The sequence below is a fragment of the Oncorhynchus tshawytscha genome, linkage group LG10 (genome assembly GCF_018296145.1).
Source record: "Oncorhynchus tshawytscha isolate Ot180627B linkage group LG10, Otsh_v2.0, whole genome shotgun sequence".
Taxonomy (NCBI): Eukaryota; Metazoa; Chordata; class Actinopteri; order Salmoniformes; family Salmonidae; genus Oncorhynchus; species Oncorhynchus tshawytscha.
In genome coordinates this window covers 51,516-71,277 of record NC_056438.1, presented here as the reverse complement: position 1 = coordinate 71,277, position 19,762 = coordinate 51,516, and the positions used below count along the sequence as shown (strand labels likewise).

At 42.7% G+C, this 19,762-nt stretch overlaps 1 protein-coding gene across 1 annotated transcript; it reads left to right on the top strand.

The window, feature by feature from the left end:
- Positions 1-5,448: 5,448 nt before the first annotated feature.
- Positions 5,449-18,416, top strand: LOC121847356. Its single transcript, XM_042327952.1, has 6 exons — positions 5,449-5,615; positions 6,235-6,303; positions 8,402-8,448; positions 15,376-15,696; positions 16,223-16,387; positions 17,817-18,416. Exons 1-6 carry the CDS (start codon positions 5,530-5,532, stop codon positions 17,939-17,941), a joined length of 813 nt encoding a protein of 270 aa, XP_042183886.1. The 5' UTR covers positions 5,449-5,529; the 3' UTR covers positions 17,942-18,416.
- Positions 18,417-19,762: the final 1,346 nt, after the last annotated feature.

Genomic DNA, 19,762 nt, shown 5'->3' with positions numbered 1-19,762 from the left:
CTGCTGCATTGACAGGAACTAATGGGGATCCATAATACACCCCAGGAAGAGTAGCTGCTGCCTTGGCAGGAACTAATGGGGATCCATAATAAACCCCAAGAAGAGTAGCTGCTGCATTGGCAGGAACTAATGGGGATCCATAATAAACCCCAGGAAGAGTAGCTGCTGCATTGGCAGGAACTAATGGGGATCCATAATAAACCCCAGGAATAGTAGCTGCTGCATTGGCAGGAAGTAAAGGGGATCCATAATAAACCCCAGGAATAGTAGCTGCTGCATTGGCAGGAAGTAATGGTGATCCATAATAAACCCCAGGAATAGTAGCTGCTGCATTGGCAGGAAGTAAAGGGGATCCATAATAAACCCCAGGAATAGTAGCTGCTGCATTGGCAGGAAGTAATGGGGATCCATAATAAACCCCAGGAAGAGTAGCTGCTGCCTTGGCAGGAAGTAAAGGGGATCCATCATAAACCCCAGGAATAGTAGCTGCTGCCTTGGCAGGAACTAATGGGGATCCATAATAAACCCCAGGAAGAGTAGCTGCTGCCTTGGCAGGAAGTAATGGGGATCCATAATAAACCCCCAGGAAGAGTAGCTGCTGCCTTGGCAGGAACTAATGGGGATCCATAATAAACCCCAGGAAGAGTAGCTGCTGCCTTGACAGGAACTAATGGTGATCCATAATAAACCCCAGGGAGAGTAGCTGCTGCATTGACAGGAACTAATGGGGATCCATAATACACCCCAGGAAGAGTAGCTGCTGCCTTGGCAGGAACTAATGGGGATCCATAATAAACCCCAAGAAGAGTAGCTGCTGCATTGGCAGGAACTAATGGGGATCCATAATAAACCCCAGGAAGAGTAGCTGCTGCATTGGCAGGAAGTAATGGGGATCCATAATAAATACAAATACACACACACACTACCTACACACACACACTACCTACACACACACACTACCTACACACACACACTACCTACACACACACACACACACTACCTACACGCACACACTACCTACACGCACACACTACCTACACACACATAAACACATGCGCACACACACACACACACAGGTCTACTGTACTGGTAACACACATTCCCAGTTCTTGATGCTGATTGGTTAACCTCTAGGTTCTGGCCACCACTCAGTGATGCCCTACAGGAAGCTCCACCCAGTGCGTCAGTTTGTCCGATGGCTGCGGAGCGTGGATGACAGACAGGTGCTGAGCAGGGCTGTGGTTGGTGGATACTTCATCTACCCGCCCCCTCCCGTCTCCCTGGAAGCCTACATGAAGAACAGAAAAGGTAGGACTGAGTTTCTAGTTTATCCAGGTTAGTTGACTGTAAATTCAGCAAAAAAGGCCCTTTTTCAGGACCCAGTCTTTCAAAGATAATTAGTAAAAATCCAAATAACTTCACAGATCTTCATTGTAAAGGGTTTAAACACCGTTTCCCATGATTGTTCAATGAACCTGCACCTGTGGAACGGTCATTAAGACACTAACAGCTTACAGACTGTAGGCAATTAAGGTCACAGTTATGAAAACTTAGGACACCAAAAGAGGCCTTACTACTGACTCTGATAAACACCAAAAGAAAGATGCCCAGGATCCATGTTCATCTGCGTGAACGTGTCTTAGGCATGCTGCAAGGAGGCATGAGGACTGCAGATGTGGCCAGGGCAATACATTGCAATGTCCTGTGAGACGCCTAAGGGAGAAAAAAAAAAGTATTCAATGGAAAGTCAAATTGTATGCTCCGAATACAACAGGTGAAATATATGAGCACTTAACCAACAATGCAATTAAAAAAAAGAGAATAAGAGTAAGGAATAAAAGTAACAAGTAATTAAAGAGCAGTAAAATAACAACAGCGAGACTTTATACAGTCAATGTGGAGGCAATATACAGGGTATTACAGTACAGAGTCAATGTGGAGGCTATATACAGGGTATTACGGTACAGAGTCAATGTGGAGGCTATATACAGGGGGTACCGGTACAGAGTCAATGTGGAGGCTATATACAGGGTATTACGGTACAGAGTCAATGTGGAGGCTATATACAGGGGGTACCGGTACAGAGTCCAAGTGGAGACTATATACAGGGTGTTACGGTACAGAGTCAATGTGGAGACTATATACAGGGTATTACGGTACAGAGTCAATGTGGAGGCTATATACAGGGTGTTACGGTACAGAGTCAATGTGGAGGCTATATACAGGGGGTACCAGTACAGAGTCAATGTGGAGGCTATATACAGGGGGTACCGGTACAGAGTCAATATGGAGGCTATATACAGGGTATTACGGTACAGAGTCAATGTGGAGGCTATATACAGGGTATTACGGTACAGAGTCAATGTGGAGGCTATATACAGGGTGTTGCGGTACATGGTCAATGTGGAGACTATATACAGGGTATTACGGTACAGAGTCAATGTGGAGGCTATATACAGGGGGTACTGGTACAGAGTCAATGTGGAGGCTATATACAGGGTATTACGGTACAGAGTCAATGTGGAGGCTATATACAGGGTGTTACGGTACAGAGTCAATGTGGAGGCTATATACAGGGGGTACTGGTACAGAGTCAATGTGGAGGCTATATACAGGGGGTACCGGTACAGAGTCAATATGGAGGCTATATACAGGGTATTACGGTACAGAGTCAATGTGGAGGCTATATACAGGGTATTACGGTACAGAGTCAATGTGGAGGCTATATACAGAGTGTTACGGTACAGAGTCAATGTGGAGACTATATACAGGGTGTTACGGTACAGAGTCAATGTGGAGGCTATATACAGGGGGTACTGTTACAGAGTCAATGTGGAGGCTATATACAGGGGGTACCAGTACAGAGTCAATGTGGAGGCTATATACAGGGGGTACCGGTACAGAGTCAATGTGGAGGCTATATACAGGGGGTACCTGTACAGAGTCAATGTGGAGGCTAGTCAATGTGGAGGCTATATACAGGGTATTACGGTACAGAGTCAATGTGGAGACTATATACAGGGGGTACCTGTACAGAGTCAATGTGGAGGCTATATACAGGGGGTACCTGTACAGAGTCAATGTGGAGGCTATATACAGGGGGTACCTGTACAGAGTCAATGTGGAGGCTAGTCAATGTGGAGGCTATATACAGGGTATTACGGTACAGAGTCAATGTGGAGACTATATACAGGGTATTACGGTACAGAGTCAATGTGGAGACTATATACAGGGTATTACGGTACAGAGTCAATGTGGAGGCTATATACAGGGGGTACCAGTACAGAGTCAATGTGGAGGCTATATACAGGGTGTACCGGTACAGAGTCAATGTGGAGGCTATATACAGGGGGTACTGGTACAGAGTCAATGTGGAGGCTATACACAGGGTGTTACGGTACAGAGTCAGTGTGCGGGGGCACCGGTTAGTCGAGGTAATTGAGGTAATATCTACATGTAGGTAGATTTAAAGGGACTATTCATAGATAATAAACAGAGTAGCAGCAGCGTAAAAGAGGGGTTGTGGGGGGGCACACAATGCAAATAGTCCTGGTAACCATTTGGTTACCTATTCAGGAGTCTTATGGCTTGGGGGTAAAAACTGTTGAGAAGCCTTTTTGCCCTAGACTTGGCACTCCGGTACCGTTTGCCATGCGGTAGTAGAGAGAACAGTCTATGACTGGAGTGGTTTGAGGTCTTTGACAATTTTTCGGGCCTTCCTCTGACACCGCCTGGTATAGATGGATGGCAGGAAGCTTGGCCCCAGTGATGTACTGGGCCGTACGCACTACCCTCTGTTGTGCTTTGCGGTCGGAGGCCGAGCAGTTGTCATACCAGGCAGTGATGCAACCAGTCAGGATGCTCTCGATGGTAGATACCCCCAAGCCATAAGACTCCTGAACAGGTAACCTGTTTACCCGGACTATTTGCATTGTGTACCCTCTTTTACGCTACTGCTACTCTCTGTTCATCATATATGCATAGTCACTTTAGGCATATATACATGTACATGCTACCTCAATCAGCCTGAATAACTGTCAGAATGGAGCCTTGCAACTCTTTTTTCAATTGTCTTTTCACTGTTGTTTTTTTTCTTTACTTACCTACACACACACACCTTTTTTTCGCACATTGTAAGTAAGTGATTCACTGTAAGGTCTGACCTGTTATATTCGGCTCACGTGACAAATAAACTTTGATGTCTTAATTAGCTTACTCTGGATTTCCAGCTCATAGATACAGCACCAGTCAAAAGTTTGGACACCTCATTCCAGGGTTTTTCTTTATTTTTACTATCTTCTACATTGTAGAATAATAGTGAAGACATCAAAACTATGTAATAACACATATGGAATCATGTAGTAACCAAACAAAAGTGTTAAACAAATCAACATATATTTGAGATTCTTCAAAGTTGCCACCCTTTACCTTGATGTCAGCTTTGCACACGTTTATATTTTTGTTCAGGTCTTCTGTCTCTTACTATGTGTGTAGGTGAACTAGGCCTGCTGAGAGGGGCGGAGCTGAAGTGGGAGGTGGAGCGACTTCAGTACAGAGAGAGACGAAGCTTCTGTATCCAGGCAACCATCACCATGGTTACTCACTGCCATAGAGGAAAGGTAACTAACACACTTCCCAGGACCACCCGTAAAATGTACGCATTCATGATTAAGTTGCTTTGGATAAAAGGGTCTGCTAAATGGCCTTTGTTATTCAGGTGGTTGGTTCACCCATTCCTACAGTATGGGGAAGGGGAAGGGTTAGGGGTTGGGGTTAGGGTTAGGGGGTTAGGGTTAAGGGTTAGGGGTAGGGGGCTTAGGGTTGGGATTAGGGTTGGGATTAGGGTTAGGGGGGGTTAGGGTTAGGGGTTAAGGGTTAGGGGTTAACATGACCTTTATGAAATATAAAGCCTCTTGTCTTTTTTTTTTTTACATAAATGCTTCAAAATTCACAACAAGTGACGTTAACTGATTTAAGATTATCTCCTAAAACAAAACGTAAAGTATCTCCTAAGCCTGTGTTTTCTACCGACCTTATTTTCAGTGTTTATCCCCCTAAATGACAAAAAAAAACTACATTTCCCCATAGGCTTTGTCTAACCATGGTGGAGTTGGTGCCTACAAAAAGAAGCCATTATTGCTCTTATTTAGTTAGAACATACAGACTATCATTCTGTCTCCTTTAGGAAGACCAGTGTCTAGTGTGGACAGACAGACCTGCTGCTTTCTCTCCTCGTATATATCCCTCCTCTCCTCGTATCTCTCCCTCCTCCCCTCGTATCTCTCCCTCCTCCCCTCGTATCTCTCCCTCCTCCCCTCGTATCTCTCCCTCCTCCCCTCGTATCTCTCCCCCTCCCCTCGTATCTCTCCCTCTTCCCCTCGTATCTCTCCCTCTTCCCCTCGTATCTCTCCCTCCTCCCCTCGTATCTCTCCCTCCTCCCCTCGTATCTCTCCCTCCTCCCCACGTATCTCTCCCTCCTCCCCTCGTATCTCTCCCTCCTCCCCTCGTATCTCTCCCTCCTCTCCTCGTATGTCTCCCTCCTCCCCTCGTCTCCCTCCCTCCTCTCCAGGCTCGTCGGTCAAATTGAGTCCCAGCCTTCTGATGCTGAGAGCAGGGTAAGACGCACACTGCTGTATAGAGTAATGGGGTTGGTTGTTATTATGTATGTATTATTACGCTGCTGTATAGAGTAATGGGGTTGGTTGTTATGGATCTATTACGCTGCTGTATAGAGTAATGGGGTTGGTTGTTATTATGTATATATTATTACACTGCTGTATAGAGTAATGGGGTTGGTTGTTATTATGTATATATTATTACACTGCTGTATAGAGTAATGGGGTTGGTTGTTATTATGTATATATTATTACACTGCTGTATAGAGTAATGGGGTTGGTTGTTATTATGTATATATTATTACACTGCTGTATAGAGTAATGGGGTTGGTTGTTATTGTGTATATATCATCACACTGCTGTATAGAGTAATGGGGTTGGTTGTTATTATACTGCTGTATAGAGTAATGGGGTTGGTTGTTAATATGTATAATCACACTCCTGTATAGAGTAATGGGGTTGGTTGTTATTTATATATTATCACACTGCTGTATAGAGTAATGGGGTTGGTTGTTATTATGTATATATTATTGTGTGTTATGGGTTAGGTGTTATTATGTATATATTATTGTGTGTTGTAGGTTAGGCGTTATTATGTATATATTATTGTGTGTTGTAGGTTAGGACTCGGCAACGGTAAATCCCCAAAGAGAAAACTTTTCAGCAGTGCTGGACCCCCCAGGAAGAGGTGTGTAAATATATAGTGTGCGCATATACAGTGGGGAGAACAAGTATTTGATACACTGCCGATTTTGCAGGTTTACCTACTTACAAAGCATGTAGAGGTCTGTAATTTGTATCATAGGTACACTTCAACTGTGAGAGACGGAATCTAAAACAAAAATCCAGAAAATTACATTGTATGATTTTTAAGTAATTAATTTGCAAAGAAAAAGCCATATCTCAGACTGGCCAATAAAAATGAAGATTAAGATGGGAAAAAGAACACAGACACTGGACAGAGGAACTCTGACTAGAAGGCCAGCATCCCGAAGTCACCTCTTCACTGTTGACGTTGAGACTGGACAGAGGAACTCTGCCTAGAAGGCCAGCATCCCGGAGTCGCCTCTTCACTGTTGACATTGAGACTGGACAGAGGAACTCTGCCTAGAAGGCCAGCATCCCGGAGTCGCCTCTTCACTGTTGACGTTGAGACTGGACAGAGGAACTCTGCCTAGAAGGCCAGCATCCCGGAGTCGCCTCTTCACTGTTGACGTTGAGACTGGACAGAGGAATTCTGCCAGCATCCTGGAGTCGCCTCTTCACTGTTGACGGTGAGACTGGACAGAGGAACTCTACCAAGAAGGGCAGCATCCCGGAGTCGCCTCTTCACTGTTGACGTTGAGACTGGTGTTCAGGGCATTCGGAAAGTATTCAGACCACTTGACTTTTTCTACATTTTGTTACTTTACAGCCTTATTCTAAAATGGATTAAATTGTTTTTGTTCCTCATCAATCTACACACAATACCCCAAAAAGCAAAAACAGGTTTTCAGATTTTTTTGCATATGTATTAAAAATAAAAAACTGAAACATCACATTTACGTTTTTTATTTTATTTCAGTTTTTATTTTATGTCACTAAGTCAGTTAAGAACAAATTCTTATTTACAATGACAGCCTACCAAAAGGAGAAAGACCTCCTACCGGGATGGGGGCATTAAAAATATAGATATAAATACAGGGCAAAACACACATCACAACACTACATATAAGACAGCAAGGCAGCAACACATGACAACACAGCATAGTAGCAAGAACAACATGGCACAAATATTATTGGGCACAGACACCAGCACAAAGGGCAAGAAGGTAGAGACAAAAATACATCACGTGACGCGTGCTTTGTTGAAGCACCTCTGGCAGTGATTACAATGTGCTTAGGGTCGTTGTCCTTTTGGAAGGTGAACCTTCGCCCCAGTCTGAGGTCCTGAGCACACTGGAGCAGGTTTTCATCAAGGATCTCCCTGTACTTTTCTCCGTTCATCTTTCCATCGATCCTGACTAGTCTCCCAGTCCCTGCTGCTTAAAAACATACCCACAGCATAATGCTGCCACCACCATGCTTCACCGTAGGGATGGTGCCAGGTTTCCTCCAGATGTGACACTTGGCATTCTGGATGGTTTGTCCTTCTGGAACGTTCTCCTATCTCCACAGAGGAACTCTGGAGCAAGGGTTCTCGCTCAGACCAAGCCCCTTCTCTTCTCCCCCGGTTGCTCAGTTTGGCCGGGTGGTCAGCTCTAGGAAGAGTCTTGGTGGTACCAAACTTCTTCCATTTAAGAATGATGGAGGCCACTGTGTTCTTGGGGACCTTCAATGCTGCAGACATTGTTTGGTACCCGTCTCCAGATCTGTGCCTCAACACAATCCTGTCTCGGACCTCTACAGACAATTCCTTCGACCTCATGTCTTGGTTTTTGCTCTGACATGACTGTCAACTGTGGGACCTTATATGGACAGGTGTGTGCCTTTTCAAATCATGTCCAATCAATTGAATTTACCACAGGTGGACTCCAATCAAGTTGCAGAAACATCAAATCTCATAGCAAAGGATCTGAATACTTATGTAAATAAGGTATTTCTGTGTTTATTTTGTTATTTAGGGGTATTTTATGTAGATTGATGAGGGAAAACATTTTAATCGGTTTTAGAATAAGGCTGTAACAGAACAAAATGTGGAATAAGTCAAGGGATATGAATACTTTTCTAATGCAGTGTGTATGTATTGTGTGTGTGTGTGTATATAATGTGTGTGTGTCTCACCTGTTCTCTGTTGTTTTCTGTAGACTGACTCTAGGGACCCATCCAGAGGAGGAGACCGACACAGGAACAGGTCAGACTGATTAGTAATGTAGTAATACACAGGTCAGACTGATTAGTAATGTAGTAATACACAGGTCAGACTGATTAGTAATGTAGTAGTACAGATGTCAGACTGATTAGTAATGCAGTAGTACACAGGTCAGACTGATTAGTAATGTTGTAGTACACAGGTCAGACTTAGTAATGTTGTAGTACACATGTCAGACTGATTAGTAATGCAGTCGTACACAGGTCAGACTGATTAGTAATGTAGTAGTACAGATGTCAGACTGATTAGTAATGCAGTAGTACACAGGTCAGACTGATTAGTAATGTTGTAGTACACATGTCAGATGGATTAGTAATGTAGTAATACACAGGTCAGACGGATTAGTAATGTAGTAGTACACAGGTCAGACTGATTAGTAATGTAGTAATACACAGGTCAGACTGATTAGTAATGTAGTAATACACAGGCCGAATTGATTAGTAATGCAGTAGTACACATGTCAGACTGATTAGTAATGCAGTAGTACACAGGTTGGACTGATTAGTAATGTAGTAGTACACAGGTCAGACTGATTAGTAATGTAGTAATACACAGGTCTGACTGATTAGTAATGTAGTAGTACAGATGTCAGACTGATTAGTAATGCAGTAGTACACAGGTCAGACTGATTAGTAATGTTGTAGTACACAGGTCAGACTGATTAGTAATGTTGTAGTACACATGTCAGACTGATTAGTAATGCAGTCGTACACAGGTCAGACTGATTAGTAATGTAGTATTACACAGGTCAGACTGATTAGTAATGTAGTAGTACAGATGTCAGACTGATTAGTAATGCAGTAGTACACAGGTCAGACTGATTAGTAATGATGTAGTACACATGTCAGACGGATTAGTAATGTAGTAATACACAGGTCAGACGGATTAGTAATGTAGTAGTACACAGGTCAGACTGATTAGTAATGTAGTAATACACAGGTCAGACTGATTAGTAATGTAGTAATACACAGGCCGAATTGATTAGTAATGCAGTAGTACACATGTCAGACTGATTAGTAATGCAGTAGTACACAGGTCGGACTGATTATTAATGCAGTAGTACAGATGTCAGACTGATTAGTAATGCAGTAGTACACAGGTCAGACTGATTAGTAATGTAGTAGTACACAGGTCAGACTGATTAGTAATACACAGGTCAGACTGATTAGTAATGTAGTAATACACAGGTCTGACTGATTAGTAATGTAGTAGTACAGATGTCAGACTGATTAGTAATGCAGTAGTACACAGGTCAGACTGATTAGTAATGCAGTAGTACACAGGTCAGACTGATTAGTAATGTTGTAGTACACATGTCAGACTGATTAGTAATGCAGTCGTACACAGGTCAGACTGATTAGTAATGTTGTAGTACACATGTCAGACGGATTAATAATGTAGTAATACACAGGTCAGACGGATTAGTAATGTAGTAGTACACAGGTCAGACTGATAAGTAATACACAGGTCAGACTGATTAGTAATGGAGTAATACGCAGGTCAGATGGATTAGTTATACACAGGTCAGACTGATTAGTAATGTAGTAATACACAGGTCAGACTGATTAGTAATGTAGTAATACACAGGTCAGACTGATTAGTAATGCAGTAGTACACAGGTCAGACTGATTAGTAATGCAGTAGTACACAGGTCAGACTGATTAGTAATGCAGTAGTACACAGGTCAGACTGATTAGTAATGCAGTAGTACACAGGTCAGACTGATTAGTAATGTTGTAGTACACAGGTCAGACTGATTAGTAATGTTGTAGTACACATGTCAGACTGATTAGTAATGCAGTCGTACACAGGTCAGACTGATTAGTAATGTAGTATTACACAGGTCAGACTGATTAGTAATGTAGTAGTACAGATGTCAGACTGATTAGTAATGCAGTAGTACACAGGTCAGACTGATTAGTAATGTTGTAGTACACATGTCAGACGGATTAGTAATGTAGTAATACACAGGTCAGACGGATTAGTAATGTAGTAGTACACAGGTCAGACTGATTAGTAATGTAGTAATACACAGGTCAGACTGATTAGTAATGTAGTAATACACAGGCCGAATTGATTAGTAATGCAGTAGTACACATGTCAGACTGATTAGTAATGCAGTAGTACACAGGTCGGACTGATTATTAATGCAGTAGTACAGATGTCAGACTGATTAGTAATGCAGTAGTACACAGGTCAGACTGATTAGTAATGTAGTAGTACACAGGTCAGACTGATTAGTAATACACAGGTCAGACTGATTAGTAATGTAGTAATACACAGGTCTGACTGATTAGTAATGTAGTAGTACAGATGTCAGACTGATTAGTAATGCAGTCGTACACAGGTCAGACTGATTAGTAATGTTGTAGTACACATGTCAGACGGATTAGTAATGTAGTAATACACAGGTCAGACGGATTAGTAATGTAGTAGTACACAGGTCAGACTGATTAGTAATGTAGTAATACACAGGTTAGACTGATTAGTAATGTAGTAATACACAGGCCGAATTGATTAGTAATGCAGTAGTACACATGTCAGACTGATTAGTAATGCAGTAGTACACAGGTTGGACAGATTATTAATGCAGTAGTACAGATGTCAGACTGATTAGTAATGCAGTAGTACACAGGTCAGACTGATTAGTAATGTAGTAGTACACAGGTCAGACTGATTAGTAATACACAGGTCAGACTGATTAATGTCGTAATACACAGGTCAGACTGATTAGTAATGTAGTAGTACAGATGTCAGACTGATTAGTAATGCAGTAGTACACAGGTCAGACTGATTAGTAATGTAGAAGTACACAGGTCAGACTGATTAGTAATGTAGTAGTACACAGGTCAGACTGATTAATGTAGTAAAACACAAGTCAGACTGATTAGTAATGTAGTAATACACAGGTCAGACTGATTAGTAATGTAGAAGTACACAGGTCAGACTGATTAGTAATGTAGTAGTACACAGGTCAGACTGATTAATGTAGTAAAACACAGGTCAGACTGATTAGTAATGTAGTAATACACAGGTCAGACTGATTAGTAATGCAGTAGTACACAGGTCAGACTGATTAGTAATGTAGTAGTACACAGGTCAGACTGATTAGTAATGCAGTAGTACAGATGTCAGACTGATTAGTAATGTAGTAGTACACAGGTCAGACTGATTAATAATGTAGTAATACACAGGTCAGACTGATAAGTAATACACAGGTCAGACTGATTAGTAATGGAGTAATACGCAGGTCAGATGGATTAGTTATACACAGGTCAGACTGATTAGTAATGTAGTAATACACAGGTCAGACTGATTAGTAATGTAGTAGTACACAGGTCAGACTGATTAGTAATGCAGTAGTACACAGGTCAGACTGATTAGTAATGTAGTAATACACAGGTCAGACTGATTAGTAATACACAGGCAAGACTGATTAGTAATGTAGTAATACACATGTCAGACTGATTAGTAATGTAGTAGTACACAGGTCAGACTGATTAGTAATGCAGTAGTACAGATGTCAGACTGATTAGTAATGCAGTAGTACACAGGTCAGAGTGATTAGTAATGTAGTAGTACACAGGTCAGACTGATTAGTAATGCACAGGTCAGACTGATTAGTAATACACAGGTCAGACTGATTAATGTAGTAATACACAGGTCAGACTGATTAGTAATGTAGTAGTACACAGGTCAGACTGATTAATGTAGTAAAACACAGGTCAGACTGATTAGTAATGTAGTAATACACAGGTCAGACTGATTAGTAATGTAGTAGTACACAGGTCAGACTGATTAGTAATGTAGTAGTACACAGGTCAGACTGATTAATGTAGTAAAACACAGGTCAGACTGATTAGTAATGTAGCAATACACAGGTCAGACTGATTAGTAATGGAGTAATACGCAGGTCAGACTGATTAGTAATGTAGTAGTACACAGGTCAGACTGATTGGTAATGCAGTAGTACACAGGTCAGACTGATTAGTAATGCAGTAGTACATAGGTCAGACTGATTAGTAATGTAGTAATACACCGGTCAGACTGATTAGTAATACACAGGTCAGACTGATTAGTAATGTAGTAATACACATGTCAGACTGATTAGTAATGTAGTAGTACACAGGTCAGACTGATTAGTAATGCAGTAGTACAGATGTCAGACTGATTAGTAATGCAGTAGTACACAGGTCAGAGTGATTAGTAATGTAGTAGTACACAGGTCAGACTGATTAGTAATACACAGGTCAGACTGATTAGTAATACACAGGTCAGACTGATTAGTGTAGTAATACACAGGTCAGACTGATTAGTAATGTAGTAGTACACAGGTCAGACTGATTAATGTAGTAAAACACATGTCAGACTGATTAGTAATGTAGTAATACACAGGTCAGACTGATTAGTAATGTAGTAGTACACAGGTCAGACTGATTAGTAATGTAGTAGTACACAGGTCAGACTGATTAATGTAGTAAAACACAGGTCAGACTGATTAGTAATGTAGTAATACACAGGTCAGACTGATTAGTAATGCAGTAGTACACAGGTCAGACTGATTAGTAATGTAGTAGTACACAGGTCAGACTGATTCGTAATGCAGTAGTACATATGTCAGACTGATTAGTAATGTAGTAGTACACAGGTCAGACTGATTAATAATGTAGTAATACACAGGTCAGACTGATAAGTAATACACAGGTCAGACTGATTAGTAATGGAGTAATACACAGGTCAGATGGATTAGTTATACACAGGTCAGACTGATTAGTAATGTAGTAATACACAGGTCAGACTGATTAGTAATGTAGTAATACACAGGTCAGACTGATTAGTAATGTAGTAGTACACAGGTCAGACTGATTAGTAATGCAGTAGTACACAGGTCAGACTGATTAGTAATGCAGTAGTACACAGGTCAGACTGATTAGTAATGTAGTAATACACAGGTCAGACTGATTAGTAATACACAGGTCAGACTGATTAGTAATGTAGTAATACACATGTCAGACTGATTAGTAATGTAGTAGTACACAGGTCAGACTGATTAGTAATGTAGTAGTACACAGGTCAGACTGATTAGTAATGTAGTAATACACAGGTCAGACTGATTAGTAATGTAGTAATACACAGGTCAGACTGATTTTAGAGGAACAGAACCCGGTAGTAAGGTTGTAGTAGTGTTGTAGTAACATTGTAGTTGTAACATGTCTCAAAGGGCAATCTGTAGTAAGGTTGTAGAAACGTTGTAGTTGTAACATGTCTGTAGTAAGGTTGTAGTAACGTTGCAGTTATAACATGTCTCAAATGGCAGTCTGTAGTAATGTTGTAGGAAGGTTATCGTAACATTGTAGTTGTAACAGGTCTCAAAGGGCAGTCTGTATTAAGGTTGTATTTATGTTGTAGTTGTAACATGGTTGTAGTAGGGTTGTAGTTGTAACATGTCTCAAAGGGCAGTCAGTAGTAAGGTTGTAGTAGAGGTTCTAGTTGTAACATGTTTCAAATGGCAGTCTGTAGTAAGGTTGTAGTAGTGTTGTTGTAAGGGTGTAGTTGTAACATGTCTGTAGTAAGGTTGTAGTAGTGTTGTAGTAAGGGTGTAGTTGTAACATGTCTGTAGTAAGGTTGTAGTAACGTTGTTGTTGTAACATATCTCAAAGGGCAGTCTGTAGTAAGGTTGTAGTAGTGTTGTAGTAAGGGTGTAGTTGTAACATGTCTGTAGTAAGGTTGTAGTAAGGGTGTAGTTGTAACGTTGTTGTTGTAGCATGTCTCAAAGGGCAGTCGATAAATGGTATAAATGGTGATAAATGATATAATGGTGATAAATGATATCAATAATTATCTAGGTAATTACTTCCCTCAATAACCACATAAAAATGTTGATATAGAATAATTAGGTACAGCAGTCCATTTCACCTCTGACGCAGCAGGAAGGTGCAGAGAAATGACAAAAGGCACGTGGAGAGATATACGCCCACTAAAAACCACTTAGCACCTCGAGTGATGGAGTAGCCTCTATTAACCACTAAATGAGTGATGGAGTAGCCACTATTAACCATTATTAACCACTAAATGAGTGATGGAGTAGACACTGTTAACCACTAAATGAGTGATGGAGTAGCCACTATTAACCACTAAATGAGTGATGGAGTAGACACTATTAACCACTAAATGAGTGATGGAGTAGCCACTATTAACCACTAAATGGGTGTAACGGTTTTCTACTGTCTCCTCCTCGGACGAGGAGGTGTAGCAAAGATCGGACCAAAATGCAGCGTGTAGATTGCGATCCATGTTTAATCAAACAAACGTAACACGAATACACACAAAACACTACAAAACAATAAACGTAACGAAAACCGAAACAGCCTATACTTGTGTCAACTAACACAGCGACAGGAACAAAGACACTAAGGACAATCACGCACACCAAACTCAAAGAATATGGCTGCCTAAATATGGTTCCCAATCAGAGACAACGATAAACACCTGCCTCTGATTGAGAACCACTTCAGACAGCCATAGACTTATCTAGAACACCCCACTAGCTACAATCCCCCATATATACACACCACATACAAAAACCCATGCCACACCCTGGCCTGACCCAATAAATAAAGATAAACACAAAATACTTCGACCAGGGCGTGACAATGGGTGATGGAGTAGTCACTATTAACCACAAAATGAGTGATGGAGTAGCCACTATTAACCACTAAATGAGTGATGGAGTAGCCTCTATTAACCACTTAATGAGTGATGGAGTAGCCTCTATTAACCACTAAATGAGTGATGTAGGTGAAACGGTGGCTGTATCAGAGGGCAGTCTGTAGTAACAGTGTAGTTGTGACATCTCTCTGTCAGAGGGCAGTCTGTAGTAACAGTGTAGTTGTGACATCTCTCTGTCAGAGGGCAGTCTGTGGGAAGCTTCCATGGAGTTCCTGGAGACCAACTATGATGAAGATGAGGATGAGGATGATGATGATCAGGCCTTCCTCACGGCCCCCTCCTCTCCTGTCTCGTTGTTGGGTGGGTGTCGGCTGGGCCTGGCTCGCGTTGCCATGGAGACAGTGCCCCTACAGTACTGCCCGGCGTCCAGGGAGGAACAGGCGGTTGCCGTGGAGATGCAGACAGGAGAGTTCCAGAACCTTCGGTGTTGTAGAAGTCTCGAGAGCTACAGCCCTACAGTGAGCTACACCCAGACTGGACACTACACACTCACACTCAGAGGTACACACATGTACATGGTTTTGATTCATTTACATTTAAATTGCTCCCTTGCAAAATAGGTTTCTTTCCCTGGTTAAATGATTTATCCCTCACACCTTCCTAACTTCCCTCCCTCTGTCTCTCCATCGCTCCATCTCTCTGTCGCTGTCTCTCCATCCCTCCATCTCTGTCTCTCTGTCTCTCTCTGTCTCTCCATCCCTCCATCTGTCTCTGTCTCTCCATCTCTGTCTCTCCATCCCTCCATCTCCATCCCTCCATCTCCATCCCTCCATCCCTCCATCTCTCTGTCTCTCTGTCTGTCTCTCCATCCCTCCATCTCTCTCTCTGTCTCTCCATCCCTCCATCTCTCTCTCTCCATCCCGCCGTCTCTCCATCCCTCCATCTCTCTGTCTCTGTCTCTCCATCTCTGTCTCTGTCTCTCCATCTCTCTGTCTCTCTGTCTCTGTCTCTCCATCCCTCTGTCTCTGTCTCTCCATCCCTCCATCTCTCTGTCTCTGTCTGTCTCTCCATCCCTCCATCTCTCTAGCTTTATCTGACGGGGTGGTGGTCGATGCAGTGTTCCTACCTGGTAGCTCCGCTACCAGCACCCCTACAGGCCCCTCCCCTCCACATGGCCCCTCCCACTCCGACCACTGGTTCACCATCCTGACACACGGAGGCTTTTCCCCACACACACCTCCACCTGCACCAGGTAACACACACACCTCCACCTGCACCAGGTAACACACACACCTCCACCAGGTAACACACACACCTCCACCTGCACCAGGTAACACACACACCTCCACCTGCACCAGGTAACACACACACCTCCACCTGCACCAGGTAACACACACACCTCCACCTGCACCAGGTAACACACACACCTCCACCTGCACCAGGTAACACACACACCTGCACCTGATAACACACACACCTGCACCTGATAACACATACACCTCCACCTGCACCTGATAACACACACACCTCCACCTGCACCTGATAACACACACACCTCCACCTGCACCTGATAACACACACACCTCCACCTGCACCTGATAACACACACACCTCCACCTGCACCTGATAACACACACACCTCCACCTGCACCTGATAACACACACACCTCCACCTGCACCTGATAACACACACACCTCCACCTGCACCTGATAACACACACACCTCCACCTGCACCTGATAACACACACACTCCACCTGCACCTGATAACACACACACCTCCACCTGCACCAGGTAACACACACACCTCCACCTGCACCAGGTAACACACACACCTCCACCTCCACCTGGTAACACACACACTCCACCTGCACCAGGTAACACACACACCTCCACCTGCACCAGGTAACACACACACCTCCACCTGCACCAGGTAACACACACACCTCCACCTGCACCAGGTAACACACACACCTCCACCTGGTAACACACACCTCCACCTGCACCAGGTAACACACACACCTCCACCTGCACCTGATAACACACACACCTCCACCTGCACCTGATAACACACACCTCCACCTGGTAACACACACCTCCACCTGGTAACACACACCTCCACCTGGTAACACACACCTACACCTCCACCTGGTAACACGCACCTCCACCTGGTAACACACACCTCCACCTGGTAACACACACCTCCACCGGATAACACACACCTCCACCGGATAACACACACCTCCACCTCCACCTGGTAACACACATCTCCACCTGGTAACACACACCTCCACTTCCACCGGATAACACACTCCTCCACCTGGTAACACACACCCCTTCACCTGGTAACACACACCTCCACCTGGTAACACACACCTCCACCTGGTAACACACACCTCCACCTGATAACACACACCTCCACCTGGTAACACACACACCTCCACCTGGTAACACACACCTCCACCTGGTAACACACACCTCCACCTGGTAACACACACCTCCACCTGATAACACACACCTCCACCTGGTAACACACACCTCCACCTGGTAACACACACCTCCACCTGGTAACACACACCTCCACCTGGTAACACACACCTCCACCTGGTAAAAAACACCTCCACCTCCACCTGATAACACACACCAAAATAATGATTACTGTCCTCTTTCGTCCTATCCTAGCGGATCTGATCGCAACGGCCTCCCAGCTGGCCAATCAGAGGCTGGTGTGTGTTCTGGAGTTGTGTCTTCTGGGAGGAGACAGATTGGAGGTGGTCCTGAGTAGAGCCTTCCCTCTGAGAGACTGACCTCTTCATCATGCGTCATATTCAAGTCTAATCTACTGTATGTGGGAGTCAACTAAATGTTTGGCATTATATGATCTTAGCGAATCACACGATTGTAAGGTGTGGCTCCGAATCAAGAAACGTGCAGAGTGGGAGATGATTGGTTAAAGAAAAGCCAATGCGAAGCCTTTCTTGCTGATTTTCTATTGGTGACAGAATTTTTCCCTGACTTTTTCTATTGGTGAGTGAAGATGGCTTTTGTTCACGAGACTTTCCATGGAAGGAGAAAAGAGGAAGGAGGAATGACATTCCTAAAAGACTGAAACACACTTCCTTTCCCTCTCTCACACACACACACACTCACACACACTCCCTTTCTTTCTCTGACACACACACACTCTCACACACACCTGACTGTGCATTGTAAAGCCAGCTATTTTATGTTGTTTGAAACTGTGTTTTACAGGTGAAGGCTTAATAAAGTAAGTACTATGTATTAGGGTTACTAACAGGGTTAATAAACAGTACTATGTAGTAGGGTTACTAACAGGGTTAATAAACAGTAGGGTTACTAACAGGGTTAATAAACAGTAGGGTTACTAACAGGGTTAATAAACAGTAGGGTTACTAACAGGGTTAATAAACAGGGTTACTAACAGGGTTAATAGACAGTAGGGTTACTAACAGGGTTAATAAACAGTAGGGTTACGAACAGGGTTAATAAACAGTACTATGTAGTAGGGTTATTAACAGGGTTAAAAAACAGTAGGGTTATTAACAGGGTTAATGAACAGTAGGGTTATTAACAGGGTTAATAAACAGTAGGGTTATTAACAGGGTTAATAAACAGTAGGGTTATTAACAGGGTTAATAAACAGTAGGGTTATTAACAGGGTTAATAAACAGTAGGGTTATTAACAGGGTTAATAAACAGTAGGGTTATTAACAGGGTTAATAAACAGTAGGGTTATTAACAGGGTTAATAAACAGTAGGGTTATTAACAGGGTTAATAAACAGTAGGGTTATTAACAGGGTTAATAAACAGTAGGGTTATTAACAGGCTTAATAAACAGTAGGGTTATTAACAGGCTTAATAAACAGTAGGGTTATTAACAGGCTTAATAAACAGTAGGGTTATTAACAGGGTTAATAAACAGTAGGGTTATTAACAGGGTTAATAAACAGTAGGGTTATTAACAGGGTTAATAAACAGTAGGGTTATTAACAGGGTTAATAAACAGTAGGGTTATTAACAGGGTTAATGAACAGTCGGGTTATTAACAGGGTTAATGAACAGTAGGGTTATTAACAGGGTAAATAAACAGTACTATGTAGTAGGGTTACTAACAGGGTTAATGAACAGTAGGGTTACTAACAGGGTTAATAAACAGTACGGTTACTAACAGGGTTAATAAACAGTAAGGTTACTAACAGGGTTAATAAACGGTAGGGTTACTAACAGGGTTAATACACGGTAGGGTTATTAACAGGGTTAATACACGGTAGGGTTATTAACAGGGTTAATACACGGTAGGGTTATTAACAGGGTTAATACACGGTAGGGTTATTAACAGGGTTAATACACGGTGGGGTTATTAACAGGGTTAATACACGGTAGGGTTATTAACAGGGTTAATACACGGTAGGGTTATTAACAGGGTTAATACACGGTAGGGTTATTAACAGGGTTAATACACGGTAGGGTTATTAACAGGGTTAATACACGGTAGGGTTATTAACAGGGTTAATACACGGTAGGGTTATTAACAGGGTTAATACACGGTAGGGTTATTAACAGGGTTAATACACGGTAGGGTTATTAACAGGGTTAATACACGGCA